At 47.3% G+C, this 20,548-nt stretch overlaps 1 protein-coding gene across 1 annotated transcript in view; it reads left to right on the forward strand.

Moving 5' to 3' along the window:
* The window catches only part of ADHFE1 (alcohol dehydrogenase iron containing 1), a 359,867-nt gene that overhangs the window by 264,393 nt on the left and 74,926 nt on the right, over positions 1 to 20,548 (forward strand). The window contains exons 11-12 of the mRNA XM_086965816.1: positions 11,081 to 11,159; positions 19,916 to 20,012. Of these exons, the coding sequence (XP_086821942.1) occupies positions 11,081 to 11,159; positions 19,916 to 20,012 (176 nt within the window). The remainder of the gene's footprint in view (positions 1 to 11,080; positions 11,160 to 19,915; positions 20,013 to 20,548) is intronic.

Here is a 20,548-nt window from a genome sequence, read left to right on the forward strand (position 1 = left end):
TTTGTCTAAATACATCGAGGCAGCGGAAGGTCTGGACTTCTTACCAATCTGGGTTTAGACCTAATCACAGCACCGAATCCGCCCTCCTCTCCATGACCGATAACATCAGGACGGTACTGGATGGAGGGGGCTCTATGATTCTGGTGCTGTTAGATTTATCCGCTGCCTTTGACACGGTGTCACATGAGATTCTTCTCGGCCGTCTAAGGGAGGTGGGTATAGGAGGCGCTGCCTTGTCCTGGTTGAAGAGTTTTCTCTCAGGCCGGTCACAAGGTGTAAGATTGGGCTCCCTTCATTCCATCTCTAGGGAGCTCACCAAGGGAGTGCCACAAGGCTCATGTCTAAGCCCTACACTTTTTAATGTGTATGTGGCCCCCTTGGCTGACATTGTGAGAGCATATGGGTTCACCCCGGTGTCGTATGCCGACGACACCCAGCTTCTGTTCCCCTTTCAGTCCCTCACACCTGCAATAAAAAAATATTTTGCTGATGGTATGAGGGCGGTATCTGATTTGATGGCCTTAAACTGCCTCCAATGCAACGAAGACAAAACGGAGGTTATGTTGTTTGGGGAGGCCCCTCTCCTGTGGTCTCCAGAATGGTGGCCCCTGGACCTAGGACCAGTACCAAGTCCTAGGCAGATAGTAAAGAACCTTGGTGTGCGGTTAGATCAGCCATTATTGCTCAAAGAACATGTTAATCAGGTAATTGGATCCTGCTTCCGTGTTATCGGACTCTTAAGGCGTGTATTCCCATTCCTGCCCGACAGCCATAGAAAGACACTTGTCCAGACTCTTGTAGTCAGTAGGTTGGACTACTGTAATGGCCTCATCTCAGCCAATGAGGAACAACTTAATAGACTACAAGTGGCCCAGAACGCCGCAGCAAGATTGGTCCTTAACGCTCTGCCCAGGTCCCCCTCACGTCCCCTGCTGGCTAAACTGCACTGGTTGCCTGTTCGGCAACGGGTTAAGTTCAAAGTTTGCTCTATAATACACAAGTGCCTCTTTGGTTCAGGCCCTAAATACCTGGTTGAAAAATTCAACCTCTATAGTCCTGGTTGTTCCCTGCGGTCGAGCAACCAATTGCTGCACCAGGTCCCCAGGATTAAGAGGGCTAGGCAGGGAGGTCGAGCCCTGTCCTATAAGGGCCCGACACTCTGGAACTCACTCCCTCTCTCACTGAGACAAAATATCAATTTCCAGACCTTTAGGAAATCCCTTAAAACATACTTATTCTCAATTTCCTAAGCACATCACAGTCTATAATCCTGATTGGGCACCCTTAAGCAGTAGCGCAAGCGCGGAGATACCCCTTCGGGGGTTGAGTCCTGCGCTATATAAGAATATAAATAAATAGAGGAAGGGCATCCCGGGGGTGGCCGGCCAATCAAGCCAGGGGGAATATTAATGGTTTGGGCCTATTTAGCCGTAAACCCGAGCATCCACCAAACTCTTCTAGAATCTGAAGGAGCTTTGAGACCACCTTCCGGGGGGATGAGATGTAGAATAAAGCGGTGTCTGTATACAAAGATATAACATGGGGTCCCACCTGTGTTGATGCCACAGATCTCTGCATGCCCAAATCGCCAGCGGCTCTATTCTATTGCCAAGGATAACAAAAGGGGGAGAATGGGCACCCCTGGCATGCCCCCTATCCCCAGGTGCCACTCGCCCGATCTGCTATGTCCCACCCGGACTCTAGCACTGGACGCAGTGTATAGTATCTGCACCCATCAGTGGAACCGCAGGCCAAAGCCGGCAATTCAGAGTACTTCCAGTGGGTACCCCCAGACCACTGAATCAAATGCCTTTTCTAAGTCTATGAAGACCAAGGCCAACTCCTTGTTGCAGTGCCACACTTCATGCTGAATGTGTGTCAGACGTCTAATATTTATACCAGTGTTGCAGGTTGGTGTGAACCCGCACTGATCTTCATGCACTAGGTTTGCCATGTGAGGGGCCAGACTAGTCGCCAGGATCTTGCACAATATTTTGATATCTGAATTTATCATAGTGAGGGGCCGATATGCTACGGACCTTGATTATTCCCCCTCCGGTTTGAATAGCATAACAATTTCCCCTTTGTGCATCTTCGGGGCAGCATCCCGGTCTCAAAGGCCTCTTAATATACCTGCAGTAGGGGCTGGGCCAGGTGACATAAATAAACTTGTAAAAAGGCCACTGGTCGTTTCTCTTTGCCCTGACTCTCGAGCCACTTGCTCTGTGAATTTGTAAAGATCCTGTTGTCAGAGGCCTTAAATGGGCTCAGGGATGGGAGGATCGCATCTCATTGTATACGGATGACATCTTGCTCTACTTGGCTTCCCCGGCTGCCTCTCTCAACGTGATCCTTGACATCTTTTGGGTCTTCAGGGATTTTGCTGGCTACAGGATAAAACTGGTCCACCTATGATCTACATCCTTAGCAGGAGGCTACCTTTGTTCCCTCGTGGGCTTCCCCTAGTCGAAGGAGTCGACAGTTTCAAGTACCTGGGGATTAGGGTCCCTATAAGGATCCCACTAGATTCTATGAACTAAACATGCTACCGCCTTTGGCACGTCTCAAATCAGACGTCAGGCACCTGGAAGACGCTCCCTCTCTCCCTATTAGGTCGTGCTGCCCTCTTTAAAATGATGTCCCTTCCTCGCTTTCTTTACACCTTGCAAAACGCCCCAAACGATGTCCGCCCCTTGTATTTCAAAGAAATCGACTACCTCCTGAGAGACCTGCTCTGGGAGGGCAGGTCCCCGTGCATAGCTATCCATAAGCTCACACGGGGATGGTTCGACGGGGGAATCTGGTTGCCAGATATATAGCGCTATTATTGGGCTTCTCACCTTGCAGTTATCAATCAATGCATGTACAGACCACAAAGTGACACAGCCTTTCAGATTGACTGGTGGTTGCTGCTGGGTGGGAGTTTTGAAGGAGCAGTATATGGCTGCACGCTGGGCTCCAACTTGACGGGATCCACTGCACATGTGGTGAGAATATGGAAGACTGCCTTGCAAAGTCTGGGGTGGGAAGGCAAGATCACGAAGGCCACGCCACTCTGGCGATGCAACCAACTAGGACACTTGATTTGCACAAAGGGCTTTGATCGCCTGTATAACTGTGAGAACTTTCTCTTTCCTATTCAGCTCACCGAGTAGCTGCCTCCTGACCCCGCACACCAAACCCATGCTAGCCCCCTATGGTACTGCCTTTAAGGCCTTCCACTCAGTAGCCCTCCCAGTAGGTCCCCCAATTCTCCCCCAGGTTATCTGTTACCACCATGAAGAGGACGGCCCCACCCACTTCATGCTGAAGCAGGTCTGGCAAGGAATCTCCATGTCCTAGGGCCCAGTATGTCGGATCCCCACCGCACCGAGCATCTCACTGGAGCATGATCAGATGGGTAACGCACCAGCTGAGTCATTACAGACTCAGGAAATGACGGTGTGCCAGAGACTCTAACTAGTCTACTTCGCGTACCGTGTGTAAGTGAATGACGTGAAGAGTGGTAGCTTGGTATGAAGCTTCCGCCAGATATCACAAGCCCCCAATTCATGCATGACCTCTTGCAGCTTTCGAGACATTAGAGGTTTTGTGCCAACTTTGGGGGGATGTCTATCCAGTTCTGAGTGAAGGACACAATTAAAGTCTCCCATCCATATGAATGGGACGTCTAGGTTATTAGACAGCTAGTCCAGAATGACCTGAAAAAACATGGGGTCATCTGTGTTTGGGGCATATGTATTGATTGACAATTTCCCTGCCATATAGAGTATCTGCAGTTAATATCAGATTCACTGTAGGTTGGTGTGAACCCAAATCATTGTTCCCCTGGCGTATGTAGAGAAAGAGGAATGATGTATTTGGCCTCACCATTTTTTTGCCACTGAAGTGGTGCCACTGTCATCCAGGTGCGTTTCCTGGTGGCATGCTATTGAAACATGATGGCGTTTTAGAAAAATTGAATACCCTATGCCGCTTGATACAAGGGCCCATGCCCCTCACGTTCCAGGTCAAAAATGTAAACTCCGTCCCCATAGTGAGATAAGTTCATGTCATTGTCAAATGCCGGTACCTGCCTGCCTAGCCCTGCTCTGCTATGGTGCACACCTACGAACCAAACCTGATAAAGAAGACTTTCAGTAATAACCCCTCCCCACCCACGGACATTTTGGATACAACAGTGCTTACGTAAATGCCTACCCCTGAATCGTGCCAGGACGTACACGTCACCCTGAATCTCTCAACTGGGGCCAATTCTATCATCCAACAAAGTACAAGTGGTCCAGTCTCACCCACCCCGGGGACCTAGGGTCTGCCCAGGCCAAATACTCAAATCCTGGTGATAGGATTTTCTGGTCCCGAAGCTAAACCCACTTCATACCCTTACGACAAACTTTCTGTCCAGACTGCCCCGCCCATCAAGCCCCCCCCTACCAGCACCACATGTAAACAATGGGTAACTGCATCCAGTCTAGTCAGGGCATCATTGCTGGCAACCAGGCCCTGACTTTTCAGCCACCTCCGTATCCTACTCCAGTAAATTCTCTGAGACCTCGTCAACTGTTGCACCCAGCCACTGCGTCTGATCTACGGCTTTCAAATTTGCAGGTTTCCCTCCGCCCTCAAAGTGGCAGGGATGTCAGCACTCATCTGAATGGTGCCGTCACTCCCAACTGTTACCCTTTGATCTGGGCCCGCAGCCAGAGACTCCACTCTGCCTTCCTATGGTCGGGCTCTCAGTGACTGTTTGGCGACTCACCGCTGCTTCGGATTCCTCTTTTCCCGTGGAGGGAGGGAATACCCACGAATCTCCAGCCATTCTCATACCTCCTCAGGATTTTCAAAAAAGTGTGTCTTCCCCTGCGCCAGCACCTTGACTTTAGCAAGGTTAGCAACAGATATTGAAGAATCATGTCTCTCGGTTTCCGCTTTACTCCCAGAAACAACTTCCTTTGCTCCTGAACTTGTTTGGTATAGTCCAGATAAATGGAGATTTTATTGTTCTCGAAGCATATGTCTTGTTGCTCTCTAGCGACCCCAAAGATGCAGCCCCAGCCTCTGTAGTTCAATATTTTTGCCACTAAATGCACGCATGGGTGCACCCAGCGGCGGTGGGTGAACTAGGGCCCTTTGGTTCTCTCAATCGCAAAGAGGTCCAAGAGACCCGCAGGGTGCAGCTGCGTCTTGATCCACCGCTCGAGAAACTTCTCTGCCGATCTCCGCTCCACCTGTTCGGGAAAGCCCAGCACGCAAAGTTTACTGCGCCTGGCTCAGCCCTCTGTATCCTCTGGACGGCATATGATGTAGTGGTTATTTGAGCCATTTTCCTCTTCAACTGTCACTGTCACCTTGTCGGCTACTTTGCGAAGGTCTGCCCAAAGAAGTTTGACGTCGATGGAGACTGTCTCAGTCCGGTTCTCCAGCGCCTTTCATGATCCCTCATTGCCAGCCATCAGCTCTGCATGCGAAGGCTCTGTTCAACCCTCAGTCCTTTTCATCGGTCCCGGTCGTTTGATGCATGATACGTTGTGGGGGGTGGTGTGGTGTAGTATACTAAATGATGGTGTTTGGGCCGCCTGAGCTGGTGCCTTTATCTTTTCCCATGTTAGCTTCTAGAGCGGCCACCCGAAGTAGGACAAGGTCAGCTCCTGTGTCTTCGCACGCCTGAATGAGCAGTGACGCACTCCTCCCGGTCAACGAGCCAAACACTCGCCTCCTACACAACCAGTCTGTGACCCGCCAGACCCCGGTTGCCCCGGGACCTGTGCCCCCACTGGAATTTGATGATGGATGCTGCTTGTTAGCCCCCCAGTTTCAAGATGGTGCTGGGGTGGTGGAACAGTTATGCTGCAGGGCAGCAGAGGCTCTTCTGATGGTGCTGCGTGGTCCTGTGTTGTTTTAGGACAGTGCACCCAATCTTCCTTGATCTGCATTGTGGGACCCCAGCACGGCCCTCAGCACCAGCACCCTGTGCACAGCCTCCGTCAATCCCCCAGGACCTGTGACCGTACTGGTCCCCAGCGATTAAGATCATTGTCACGCTCTCCTCTTCTTCTTCCCGAGTGTCAGGCCAGCCCCGCAGTCCTCCAAGAAGGAGTCATCCAGGCTCAGGTTCTACTGTGGTACCCCAGGTGGTCCCCTCCCTCCTGTCACCTCAGTGGGGATGCGGGTGCCAGCACCAGTATGTGAACGTGGTGTCCTTATGCTACGTCTGGCTGAGCAGGGAGAACTGTTTCAATATTCACAACCCCCACCAATCTTACTTACCTGTGGCCGTGTCCCTCAATGTGACCCTTGTTAGCGTCCTGGGGCTCCATGCATGGGCACAGCTTATCTCTTTGCGCCAGAGTCCACCTTGACTACTAGCCCGCAGTGCCACAGATGGCCCCGTCCATGCCTGTTCGGCTTCACTTGAGATTGACACACCCCCTCACAATACTATGTGGGCTGGTGGAGGGGGCGTCGACAGCGAGCCAGTGCCCCCCCAGACGCCCCATCCCCAGATGCTGCCAGCATATCTGAAGCCCAGGTCTCGAGGACCGCTCCCCTCCAGACCTCCGCTCGGGCGGACCTCCGCTCGGGTGGCCCCTCGGACCAGGCACTCAACTTCATTTCTTTGCGGCCTATGAAGGCCCGGCTGTTGCAGTACTTGCAGCTCCATTGGTACACTGGGCCCCACTCTTGAAATACTCGGCCCCACGCTGGATGCTCTCAGCAGCGGGAGCGCCAGGCCGTGCAGGGACCCCTCAGCACTCTGTCAACAGCCGTGCTCCAAGCATCGCAGCGTCCCCCAACCTCGACATCGCTGCACACTCGCCTGAGTCTGTTCTCGCGGTCTGTGAAGGTCCAGCCGCTCCGGCCCTCGCAGCTCCTGTGATCTCCAGGGCTGCCGGGTCTCTCTTCGGAAGATGCAGCAGCGTTCCGGGACGCCCCGGCCCAGATCTCGCTATGATGTCTGGAGTGTGGTGCTACGGGTTGTCTCAGCAGCTCTTTCACCATTGTCCCTGTTCAGCTGGGGGGCCTGGGGCCACCTCTCCATTGAGTCAGCTCTGCACCTCCAAAGGCACCCTCAGTTGCTATGAGCTCTGCACCTCCAAAGGCCCCCGCCTCAGTTGCTATGAATTCTGCACCACTAAAGGCACCCTCAGTTGCTATGCTGGGGGGGCGATCCCATGGGACAAGGGAACTGGCCTGCACCCCAGGGCAACAGCCTGTGAGGGGTGGATAGACAAACCCCGGACCTCCATTACTTCCTTATCAAGCTGCAGTATCTTGTGGCCAGTCCCGCCTCGAGGACCCGATCTATGTCACCTCTTTACCGCGTTCCATCAAGCAGGCCAGGCAGGCGGTATTTCTCGTTTAGTCTTGGCGGTGCTCAGGGCTAGTTCAGGAGTCCGGATACCAGGATTAAGCAGAATTATTCGGAGGGCCGGCCGGGAAATAAAAAGCTCATATCCTGTCGGCCATGTTGCTTGGCAACGCCCCCCCCCCCCTCAATACCAGTTACATTAACTTTGTGTAGTCATGTGGGTCACAGTACCAGAATATCGTTAGCAGACTATTGTCTGACATAAATATTGTGTCCATAATATTGTTTTAAAAAATTACTTTTTTATTTTTTATAGTTAATGAATTAATACATCTTTTGACTAAAACACTATCCCTTTGGTTACAGGGCTCTTAACGGTACCAACAATGGTCTTATCCTTTAAGGCACATCAGTTTCACAGACTCTGGTCTCAAAAAGTGGTCCTGATAAAGTCAGAAAAGGCTTATCAATTCTTACTGATTGAACGCCTGAAGTAGAATCATGAAATAAAAGCCATAGCATCAACTGCCCTCTGGGCCAACAAAGTAGCCGGCATAAATTAGCACTTGTACATCGGCTTTATGTTTATTTTGGAAATGCAATAATTAGGAATCCAAACAGCTACTAGTTTTTAAAAACAGACACATGTTCTTATCAAATACACACTTTTTGGGGGTAATTAAACTCTATTCTGCTGAACACAAGATTGTTTTTATCTGAAACACACTGCTACTGTTCAGAAATACTACCTATTCCTTTTTGTAGTAAATACACGCTTGGTTTCCAAACATTAGCCTGTCCTTTTCACATGTACAGCTGCCCCTCATGGATAGGTGTTGTCTCACATGCCGATGCAACATTACCACGCTGGCTAAGAATGCCATTTGTATGTCGGGTATTGGGAGCACCATTAAGCCAGTGATGGCCACAATGTGCCAAGGAGAGGACAGCCACCTTTATGCCAGAACCTCCGTTGGTGGCCTGTAATGCCAATTGTGCCAATAGTAGGAAATAAGTGCCCCCTGTTACACCTGGGGGCACAACCAGTGTTCCAAGGGTGCCTGCAATATTCCAGTGATGGTCTACATTGCGCCTGATTCACCATCCTGCACGGAAAAGGCCACCATAGTATCAAGGATGTCTGCACTAAGTCAGTGTTGGACGCCTTTACACTATTATTTCTCACAATAGAACAGTGGTTATCACCATTATACTATGGCAATCAGTATTCAATATATGGGCATCATAGGACCATGTATGCCCACAATCTGCTAGAAGGGTACATTTATCATGTTTTTAATTGTAAACTACGCATCTCCCATTGATATGACAGAACTATAATTGGTCACCATTCTCCTTCCTGGTCCTTGAAATCTATTGAAAAGTGGTAAATGTCCCCATAGGTTGTCTGATTCATCATTTATGCCAGTAATGTTACCTTCTTGCTGCACATTGTTGGAATGGGTGCCATAATTAACTTGAAGACACTGAACCTATTTCAGAGTTTTCGTTTTGTAGGCTGTTAAAGAACTACCTGTTGTAAATAATACTGAGTAATTACCCTGTTCTACCGGTGTGGTGCCCTGTCAATAAGTGAAATGCAAACAAATCCCCCATTGGGCCCAGTTTAGAAACTCCAGCCCGTGCTCTACAAAAAACATTTGACGCATAAAGTGCTGTGGTGATTACCCACAAAGTAGTTCTTCTTATATTGCTAACAAGTAAACTCTGTCGCCCAACATTTCACCGGGCGCCTTTCCCCTATTTTACACCCTTTTGGCTTTGAAGCACTAGCAGTTCATAAGGATTGGTCCCTAGAAGATCTCAAGGTTTTTAAAATCCAAATCTCTACGTAAATCGATAGTGAATGGAACGGTGTGTAGACATTTTTAAGCCTCCACAACACAGTCCTTAAAGGTTGTGGATAATGCAATAATCCTTTCAGTGTAGAAATATGTGGCTGAGAAGAATATTATTCATTTTGCAAAGGCTGCAATCTAAGCTTTTGAGCATCACACCTCTTCTGTGTCCTAATATGACAATGATGGCATCTTAAACTGACTGATTTATGCCCTTCGTAGACAATATTTGTTGGTATCCAGTTATATTTGTCAGTGGCTTTCCACACGTTTTAGACATTTAACATTTTTTTTTCATTGTTATGCTGCAACCAAATATAGGTTGGTTTTTTTCTTAGATTTTTCCTTGAACTTCATCAAACCATGTTTTGATTTGCATTACAGAAAGGTTCTAGTGGGGTTTCTATGGGGAAGGTGGATGAAGTGTGTGTGTTTGTGTGTGATACACGGCATTTCTGTGTAGGTATCAAGGACCCCCTGGTTAGGATATGACTCCTGGGTCAGGGAAAACAATTTTTATGTAAAGGTATATACCCAGGCAGACTTACAACACAAGAAACTGGCTATTAAGAAAACATATCACATATAACAAAATTTAAGAAAATAGTGCAATGGACTGTAATGATATCAAAAATAATTTTTAATTCTGATAGTAAATATTTGAATAAATACATATAGATCTGTATACAAGATAAACACAGTAAAAACTATTGATTCTTAGTGTGACCTTTTTGTAACACAACATAAGAAATCATAACAATTGACAATAAAATATTCTCTCTGAAAAAGTAGAATTGGGCTGTGTATGTCAACGCGTTTCGACAAAGTCTTTTGTCTTCATCAGGACAAATGAATGTTCAGCCTCTTTTTCTAAATAAAATAAAACATTGTTTTAGATGACATCAAAGGAACAGTGCATTGCTTCTTTGTTGATTATAGATGTATTTACCGATCTTACGATAGAATATCGTTTGTTCGATAGAGATGTTCTTAGCCAGACTTGTATTATTTTACGAACATTTAAAGAAGAGACAAGTTGGGAAACATACATAGATCACATAATGCTTATAGTCTCTGATGCTTCAACAAGGGTTAACATGATACTTATTATTCTTAGATGTATCTCAATGGATAACATAACATTGCACGAAAAAACGTTACATGATGAACATTACAAAAACGCACATAAAGTTCTAGCTGGGAATTGGCGTAACATTTTGATGTCTAACATCTAAAGGGAGGGTGTTATTATTATCACTAATAGTTCCTTTCGGTGTTCCAAGGAACTGTTTTCAATCTAGCCCCTATTTGATTCCATGGAGATTGCTAAGTTCTACGTCTAGAAAATCCTTTTTTTTAAAAAGGAAGAAAGTCCTTTTCATTTAGAGAAATGACTCTGTTAAGGATCTTTTGAAAAGAAGCAAGGGTTTAATTAATTTGATGCACGGCATTTTACATATTTTTGCATGCCTGTTTTGCATTCCGCACTGGTTAGCAGTGGCTACAAAATGAGATGATTCATCTGAGCTCTTCAGGAACCTCATACATCTAACAGCCCAGGGTGCAGCCTCTAGCATGTGAAGTGACGGATGCAAATGTGTCTGAAGATACGAAATGCCTTTTACCAGATGCATGGGATGCTTCAGGTATCAGGCTACCCTCCAAGCTTGATAGGTTTCAGGTTTTTATTTATTTTTATGTTTTTATTATATGTACTTTTAGGTTAACGCTCCTTGAATTTCACTCTGTCGTTGACTCATATTATAAAATACATAACTTTAAGTATGCGATGATTGAGATCCAGTGTGAGACAAACTTAACATTTGCATAATTATTTTTAAGGGTTAAAATATCTGATGTGAGCCATGGAAGAGAACACATTCATAACATGGCACACACTTTTTTTTCCTAGCCACGGCATGTCTTATCCCATCTCTGGTTTAGTGAAGACCTTCAAAGCAAAGGACTACCTCGTGGACCATCCTATAGTGGTAAATGTTTGTGTAAATTTTACATTTTGTATATAAATGTGGTGAGATCTCAATACACATCAATTTGATATTTCAAAGGATATATGGTAGTTTTTTAAAATTATGACAACTGGTGTAAGATACGTTTCTATGTCCTCAGTAAATTGAATGGAAAGTTGAGGCGAATGTTCACTTAACACTTTAGTCATTTGTCTAGTTTGCAGTAGTGTGTTTCTGCCATCACACGTTTTTAAGCATGTATATAAGCAACTTCTTCGAAGAAATGACAGAATTATAAGGTACGTACTAAAACTTACAAGGAAAGAGGATGTGGCCTAACGGCTAGAGCGGTCGACCTCAAATCTGGAGAACCACATTCGAGTCTCCGCAACGATGCTCAACATCCTGTGATTCAGGGCAAATCACTTAATCTCCCAGTGCCTAACAAAAATGAATGTGTCCTTATGTAACGCAACTGGCGCTCATGTACAGCGTTCTGATACCTTCGGGTCAAGTTTGTGCTATATACAACTCCGAAAAAATAAAGACTAGGCTTAGTTGTAGCAAAGCTACCAGCATATACTTACCAAAAAATACATATGGCCAGCCAAGGACCCTTGTCTACAACTAACTAGTATGACCACACCCTAAACTCTTTCCGGTGGATTCATCACATCATATAAACTGAAAAGTAAACTGCCTAACAGATTTCTGCTTGTGAATATTTAAGGGCCAAGGTGTTATAACTCTTTCACTTCAGAGCCCTGGACTTCAGTGATCTGTATTTCCAGCATGACGCCTGCTCTGCAGTACACTAACCTTTGCTGGCAGCAGCAAAAGTATTGGAGAAGCTGGTTGATGAACAGCTCTCCGCCTACCTGAAATCTAATGGTCTGTTGCATGATTCGCAATCTAGCTTCCGACAAGAGGTGAGGACTGAGACTGCCTTACTGGAAGTAATGGAATAAATCAAACAACATCTTCATGGCGGACGCTTGACGATGAGAGCCCTATCAGACCTATAGGCAGTGTTCAATACAGTCTTTCACGCTACCCTCTTAGACCGATTCAGAATGGCAGGTATTCAAGGGAAGGCCTTCTCTTGGTTGAGGTCTTTTCTACAGGATACATCATAGAGTCCACCGTCAGCCGTTTTCGTCCTCCCCAAGGCCCCTATTATGTGGCGTTCCATGGGGCTCAACACTGAGCCCTACTCTTTTCAATCTCTACCTTCCTCCCTTGGCTCAATTGATTGGCGTTTGGGGTGTGTAAGTGGTGTTCTATGCAGACTACACACAGCTTCTGCTATCCTTACACGAAAACTCAGATTCTGCCTTGATTAAGTTTAAAGACTGCCTCAAGGGAGTCCCAGGCTGGATGAATGATAATTCTCTAAAGTTAAACTCAGATAAAAACAGAAATCCTTCTCTTTGGTACATACTATCCGACCCCTTCCTATCCTCTGATTGCCAGAGGAACTTGACTCCCCACCGGCCCCTGAGGCCCACGTGAGAAGTCATGTTTGATTTGAATCTCTCTTCCTCCAAGCAGATCAAGCAGGTGTTTTTCTGGACAGCAGTGTATTATCTTGCTTGGGCAGGGGTATGACCTCACCAGACCATGGGTGGGTGAGAGCGTCCTCTGGCCATCGCTGCAACCAGTCGTCCGAGAAATGTTGAAGTTGTTGGACTTGACCCTTTCAGCAGGGTCACCCCAAAACGTTTTGCTTTCCTCCTCCCCTTTTTCCTGAATTCCTTTTTTTTGGCTGCAGGACTCTTGGGCACTTTACTACTGCTAGATACACAACAAAAGACCCTGTGGAATGGACGTCCACAAATGTCAGTTACTAGGAACTAGACCAGCCTGTCTGTACTGATAGCTATTCCCATCCCTTAAAGAATTTTAAAGGGAATACTTCACTGCTTAGCGTCAAGGAAATTGGGTTGTGTTCTTTTAACATTGAAATTTGGACGCTAAGCAGTGAAGTATTCCCTTTAAAATTCTTTAAGGGATGGGAATAGCTATCAGTGCAGACAGGCTGGTCTAGTTCCTAGTAACTGACATTTGTGGACGTCCATTCCACAGGGCCTTTTGTTGTGTATCTAGTTCTGAGTGGAGGGCGACCCTGTGTGATTCCCTCTGGCGCACTTTACTACTGCTAACAAGTGGTAAAGTTCATGTGCTCCCTACTTTAAACCTAGTAACATTGGCTTATCTACAATTGTCATATTTAATCTACTGTTACGTCACTAGTACATGTGCCCAGGGCCTGTAAATTAAATGCCACTGCCTCACTTTGAGAAACGAGATGAGAGCGAATACATGAAAGCTTAGAGAGATGAATTTACTGACGCAAACAACGTTGTTCGAGGACGCGTGCTCACTTTAAAGGATAATTAAAGTCACTGAAATTTGATTAGCGCCCAGAGAAATTCATCGCATTTAAACAAGTGAATGCATGTTTCAGGTACGGAAAATGAAAATGCTGAATAGGCAGAGGACCTCGCTGTGAAACTGAGAGAAACAACATTGTACAAGGACACATGCTCCTTTTTAAAGGATAATCAAAGTTCTCAAGAGTAGCACCCGCAGAAATTCATTGTATTCAAATAAGTGATTGCTATTTCCAGGTACGAGAAACGAATGATAAATAGGCAGAGCAGCTCACTGCCAAACATCGGCTGAAGTTTAAAGACAGAGACACGCAAGCTGCAAGTTAATACACTACTGTCCGGAAAAACAACAGTGCTGTCAAAAGAACCAAGAGCCCTGACGAGAGTCCATTTATTCATTATAAGAGACTCGAAACACATTGGCTTTATCTCTATATAGGATAAGAACACGGAGGGATTATAACATTGGTTTGTGTCCACATATAGAGGAAAAGTTCCATATATTACGACATTCATGCTTTCCCTGTGTTCATTGATACTTTCTTAATTGAAATATTGAATTATGCAACATCTTTTTGAACGCCTTTGAAATAATATGTATAGGGTGTTTTGCTTATGATTTTTTTCACTTATGTTTGCTATTATTGTGTATTACATACTTAATTTTGTTTAAAGTTTTGTAAATCACATGTACATAAGTATTTTCTGCATATAGACTTTAATGTCTCTTCTGCTTTGAGCATACAACAAAAGATTTTAAAAAGTTTGAAAAAATTGTATAAATAAAGTACCAGATCAAATGAAAATAAAGAGTTTGGTCTAGCGGTAATTTAAAGACGCTAAAAATTACACAAGTCCTGGCACTTCTCCCTGTGACAGACTAGTGGGTCTGCAGCACTCTTTGTGTCACCCACTTCAGTAGCCCTTTAAACATGTGTCAGGCCTGCCATTGCAGAGCCTGTTTGTGCCGTTTTAAACTGCCATGTTGATCTGGCAAGTTAACCAAACTCAAACCTTCCTTTTTAAAACATATAAGCCACACCTAAGGTAGGCCCTGGACAGCCCCAAGGACAGGGTGCAGTGTATTTTAAAAGTTGGACAAGTACTGTTGGACCTCCTGGTCTTCGCATTCGGATTAGAACTGTTTCTCCTGGATTTAAAGTTCTGGTTTGAGCTCTGCGTTTGTGACTCGCCTTCTCGTTCGCTCGTTTCCTCCGCTCCTGAGTGCTTGCTGGCGAGTACGGAGCTGGATTCCAGTTGTCCGCCATGGGGAGTAGGTCTCTTCTCGGTCCGGCCAACATCAGTGCCCATGGCGAGCGTTGTGTGGTGCTATGCGGAGTGCTCCTGTACTCTCTCAAGAACAGCTGGAGCGCTTCTTCCGGGTCACTTCCTTCAGAGGTGGCTATTCGCAAGGTTTTGTTTATTGTCCTCATGAATCTTTCCACCTCTCCATTGGCCTGGGGCCACTGAGTTGTGATCCTGTGGTGTTTTATGCCCAGGTCGTGCAGGAATTCTTTGAAGTCGCTTCCTTGAAAAGGGGGCCCATTGTCTGTCTTGATGACGAGTGGGATTACGAACATGGCGAAGGACTTAGTGAGGATAGGACGGATGTTAGGAAAGCTTGTGGATGCTGCTAGGTCCACAATGGGATACTTGGTGTAGCTGTCGACCAATACCACCGTGACTCTCCCATCTGGGAAACTGCCAAAGTCAAGACTGAGCCACGACCAAGGGGATGGAGCGGGGTCTTCCGTGATTACTGGCGCTGGGGGGTCGGGATTGCTGGTTATTTGGCATGCCCGACATTGTCGTACTATAGCGTCAACGCTTTCTTCTAGGTTGGGGAACCACACTTTTTCACGCATTCTAGCCTTCATCCTTCGGGTGCCCTGGTGTCCCTCGTGTGCTAACACTGTTGCTCTTTCTTGTAGCGTCTTTGGGATGACTACTCGCGAGCCTCTAAGTAAGAGTCCATTGTCGGCGCTGCTTAGGTCGTTGTGGACTTTCCAGAATTGGGTCAGGCCTGTGCGGTCCGTCTCGTTCCAGCCACTGACGTTCCTTAGGAAGTTTTCCCACGATCCTGTCTGTGTGGCTTCTTTCACGTGTTGAATGACCGCGTCATTGTCATATTGAGAGATGATGGTCTCCGCCGTGAGTGCTCGCGGGCACGACCCGGTAGACAGCATGTTCCTGAATGCTTCAGTCTGGAGCTCCTGTTCGGTGGTGTGATTATCCTCTTGAAAGGGGTGGCGTGAGAGGAAATCTGCTGAGTTTCTTGCTCCTGGGCGATAGACTAGATCCATTTGATATTGTTGAATTTGGATGGCCCACCGTTCTATCCGTGGCGGGGGGTGAGGAGCAGTTCCCCGGAACAGAGGTATCAACGGCTGGTGGTCCGTTACCATTCTGAACGGGTGTCCTGATATGTAGAGGTGGAAGTGGTTGCAGGCCCACTTCACTGCTAGAGCTTCTCTTTCGATTTGTGAATATCTGGATTTTGTCGCGGTAAGAGCCTTGCTCGCAAATGCCAAAGGGACCCATGCTCCTGGCTCTGTTTCCTGTGAAATTAGGGCTCCTAGGCCCACAGGGCTCGCATCCATTAATATCTCTGTGGACTTGGTGGTGTCGAAGTACGCCATTGTGGTTACGTCCAGCAGGGCAGTCTTGATGTGGTGGAACGCTTTGTCTTCGGCATCTGTCCACTTCCATGGGACTTCCTTTTTTGTTAAGTTTCTCAAGTGCTCCCCAATCGTGGTTAGATTGGGAATGAATCTCGCACAGTATTGTGCCATACCCAGGAAACTCCTCACTTCTGATGCTGTAGTGGGTGCCGGGGCATTCTTGATGGCCTGTGATTTTCGTGGATCTATCTTGACCCCTTCTGAGTCAAAGACGTAGCCAAAGAATTCAATCGACTTTCTGAAGAATTGGCACTTCTCCTTGTGTAATGTTACACCATACTGTGCTAGTCTTTGTAGTGTGGCTTTCAGTCTGTGATGGTGTTCTTCACTCGTCTTGGCATGAATCAGGATGTCGTCGCTGACATTTAGCACCCCCTGGAGTCCGGATAATATCTCCTTGATGGTATTCTGAAATATTTCGGCGGCGGAAGAGATCCCGAAGTTTAGCCTTTTGTATCTTCTCAGTCCCAGGTGAGTAAAGAATGTTATTATGTAATGGCTTTCCTCCTCTAGTCTTAGTTGGTGGTACCCAGCGTTAAGGTCTAGCTTGGAGAACCACTGTGCTCCATTCAAATCCGTCAAAATGTCATCTACGGTGGGCGTGAGATGCCGCTCCCGTCGTATTGCTTTGTTGGGGACCCTCATGTCTATGCAGATCCTGATTTTACCGGGCTGGCGCGGTTTCTCTGCTGTCACCATGGGGGATGCCCATGGTGTCGGTCCAGATACCTTTTCGATTACTCCTAGGGCCTCCAACTGGCTTAGTTCCTGTTCTACGGCGGCGCGGAGGTGAAACGGGATCCTCCGGTGTCTCAAAGCGACTGGTTGTATTGCGGGGTCTATGTGTAGCTTGATAGGCGGCCTTTTAATGGTTCCTAGGCCATCAAATAGTGAGAGAAACATTTGTAGGATGTCATCTGTCTGTAGCGCTTTCACTGCATTCACAAAAGCGATGAGGCGGAGGTCCTCTGCGATGTTGCTACCAACTAGCAGGTCTGCCTCCTTGTCTATCACATGAAATGTCGTCGTTACCTCATTGTCTTCCGCTTTGACCTGCACTGACATCTTCCCTCGTAGCGGAAGTGGCTTTTGGCTGCCATAGGTGAAGATCCGGGCCTTGGAGGGAACTAATTTTGGCTTTGGCTTTAGGGATTTGTAATGTTGGATGCCCATTACATTTACTGTGGCGCCGGTGTCGATGATCCCGGTCACTGTTGATCCGTCGATTTGTATTTGGCACTTTGGCTGCGGTCTTCGCATTTTCTTCAGCTCGCAGACGAACGACACATAATAACACTCATCATCCTCTTCGGTGGATGACTCATCGAAATTCGGCTGTGGTAGTCGTTGGGATTTGGAGGGTCTTGAGGATGAGGCATCATCCAGCGACAGTTGTCTTATAGCTCCTGTTGTTGTCTTCTTTCCTGAAAAACTTCGCCCTCGAAAGCCTCCTCTGCATACACTTGCGAAGTGGTTGGGCACTCCGCATTTGGAACATGTTTTACCGCGTGCTGGGCAGCCATCTTGATTATGCTCGTCCCGACCACAGTAGCCGCATGGCTCACGGCGTTGTGTTCTGGTCGGCCATCTTCCTCTGCCTCCTCGGCCAGTGTTGCGAACTGCGTCTACTCTCTCCGTTTTTACCACTGTTCCTGCCTCGGAGCGTGGGTTGAGGGCAGCTTCCATCGTGGTGGCGCGGGCATCTGATAGTTTATCTGGCGAGGATTAATATCTCTTCGAGAGATATGCGCGGTTGTCTTAGAATTAGCGTTTTTAGGTGTTTATTTTGACACCCCTGGATGAGTTGCGGGGTCACCTCCTTTTCGTCGTCTTCTGTGCACGTGCTTATGAGGTCTCTTAGGCATGCGTGGAACGCATCCATTGTCTCCCCTTCCCTCTGTTTGGATTGCCTGAATTTGAAACGTTCATAGTGCAGGTTTAATTGGGGGTCAAAGTGGGCATTCTGCGCCTCCACTGCTGCGTCCTAGTCTGTGTCTGCCCCGGTATTTTGTAGGGGTTTGAACAACTTGTATAGTTCTGGGCCTCCAAAGTGTAGTAGTAGTGACCTCTTGACCTCGTCGTCCTTTTCTCTAGTGGCAGTGAAGTAGTTATTGAGTTGCCCTAACCACACTGCCCATGGTGGTGCGGCCGTGCCTGGGTCAATTAATTCACTGAAGGGTGGAAGGGCTTGTATCTGGGAGTGCACTGACGGAACCGGTAGCTGTGCTCTAGGGACAGCTGCTTGATGTGGGGGCCCTGCTTGTTGCGCTGGCGCTGTTGCTTGTGGCGCTCCTCCTGTTGCTCCACCTGGGGAGCCTGGGTTGACATGATTGTGCCAGGTAATTGTTATCTTTTCCTGTTGCCTTTGCTTGTTTATTGCCTTTTTCCTGTCTCTCTTCCTTTGTTGTGCTCGTTGCTCGCACCTTCACTGTTGGTTTCTTGATCGCCGTCTATGTACTGGCTGTAAGTCTCTTTTCTCTTATGACGGTGTTGCAGTTGCTTATGCTTGTTTTATCTCGACGGTGTCTCTGGATCGCGTGGAGGAATTGTCTTTCCACACGATGTTTGACCGCTGGGTTTAGCGCCTCGCGCTCTGATATGCGCCCGTGTTCTACTAGCGTGTGGCGCCTCTCGTTGGGACTCGTGTTTCTGGGCGTCAGCTTGATTTTCTCTCTGCGCATGCGCGCACTGCAGGGCCTGCCTGCGGAGCTCTTCGGCCTGGCGTCTCGGCTTCCTGCTGCTCTTGCTGACTGGGGGTTTCTCGTTGCCGGTGCGCTACGCAGCTCCTTGCACACGCTGCTTACTGGTAGGCAGGTATTTTCTTTTCTCCACAGGCCAGTCCTAGATTTCTTTGTTTTCTGGCTTCAGCGGTCCCGCCGGTGCTTCCAAACGGTGGTGGCTTGGGTGCGCGACAGTTATGGGTCGCATGTGGCGATACTGATCCCACCCTCGTCGCCAGTGTGGGGGTCGGGTGTTGCTGCGCAGCCAACGCCACACATTAATGCTGATGGCCTACACCGCTGCTAGCAATAACGGACACAGAGGCATGATCTTGCTGGTGTGGGCCGGAAGTCCCGTGCGACTTCTGCCCGTTTATTTATAGCCTTCTGGCCACGCCTGGCCAGAAGGTGATACATTGTGTGATAGTGCTTCCGGGGCTCAAGAAAGACCCCCGGAGCACTAGAGCACTACAACCTCCACTGCCCAATCACAGTCCTTCACTAACCCATTGCTGCTTTAGGCATCTGATTAATTTCTCTAGTTAGTTGTTGTGTTTGCATTTTTCGACTTACGTACTATGAAAAACCCAGTTATCCTGTTATCCTTGTATACTTTATGAACACATGGCTCGTATCTGATGGTGTTTTCTTCTTTTTCACAAATTAATTGTTGCTGCATCAAACGCTGGTCTCTTCCAACCCCTTTTCCCACTGTTCTGCTTTTGTAAATGACCACGTGCTGCCCTTGACTCATGCCTACTTATATCTGTTGTTGTCATATGTGTTACACTGCCTGGAACACGGTACGCTGTATAGAAATATTCAAAATGAAGAAGAAATGCAGCTCATGAATTTGCTAAACATTTCTTTTATATCTTTCCAAAACCATAAGCAGTTTCTATATATGTTTGTTAAACTCTATGGAATTGTTGTGATTGCTGATGTCATGCCTGTGTACATTATTATTTTGTTTACTTTTCCAGCCACATGGCCTTTCCGTTGTCCTCACATCACCTGCCGTGTTTACATTCACCACTTCTATGTGTCCTGAGAGGCATTTGGAGGCAGCCGAGATCTTAGGTACTGTATGACTGGTGATTATAACATCAAATTGGGGTTTTTGCTGAGGCCGAGTCTTCTTTTGAAATGTTCAGAGAATGTTACAAATAGTTTGGCTCTGTGATCTCCTTTGAAGAAGGCATCATTGTGGTTATACACATATGATAACTGTACAGACAAACATAGAATTGTACTGCTCGGTAGCGGCTCGTCCATAGGGTTTGAGGTTGTGCCCAGCCACCTCTGAGCTGCCACACAGTGCCCAGATATGTTGAAGTTACCGTTAATTTTGATCTCAATAGATGTTAGTTGCCACCCCTTGCGTTCATTAATATGCAGCTTGGAGTCTGCCAGTCACATCCCCACTGGCCACTGGCATTGGATTAGAGCAGAGTGGCGTATGGCCAGCTATCATGAGTAACAGGCTGAAGGCTAGCTCTTCTGCCCAATGCCTATTAAATTGATATGTGCACATCCAGCTGCCCAAGCCCCTTGTGATCCCAACCAGACGTGCACTTTAAAGGCCTCTCTGTGTAAAGCAACCTGTGATATGGCAG

This window comes from Lissotriton vulgaris, chromosome 4_1 (genome assembly GCF_964263255.1).
Source record: "Lissotriton vulgaris chromosome 4_1, aLisVul1.2, whole genome shotgun sequence".
Taxonomy (NCBI): Eukaryota; Metazoa; Chordata; class Amphibia; order Caudata; family Salamandridae; genus Lissotriton; species Lissotriton vulgaris.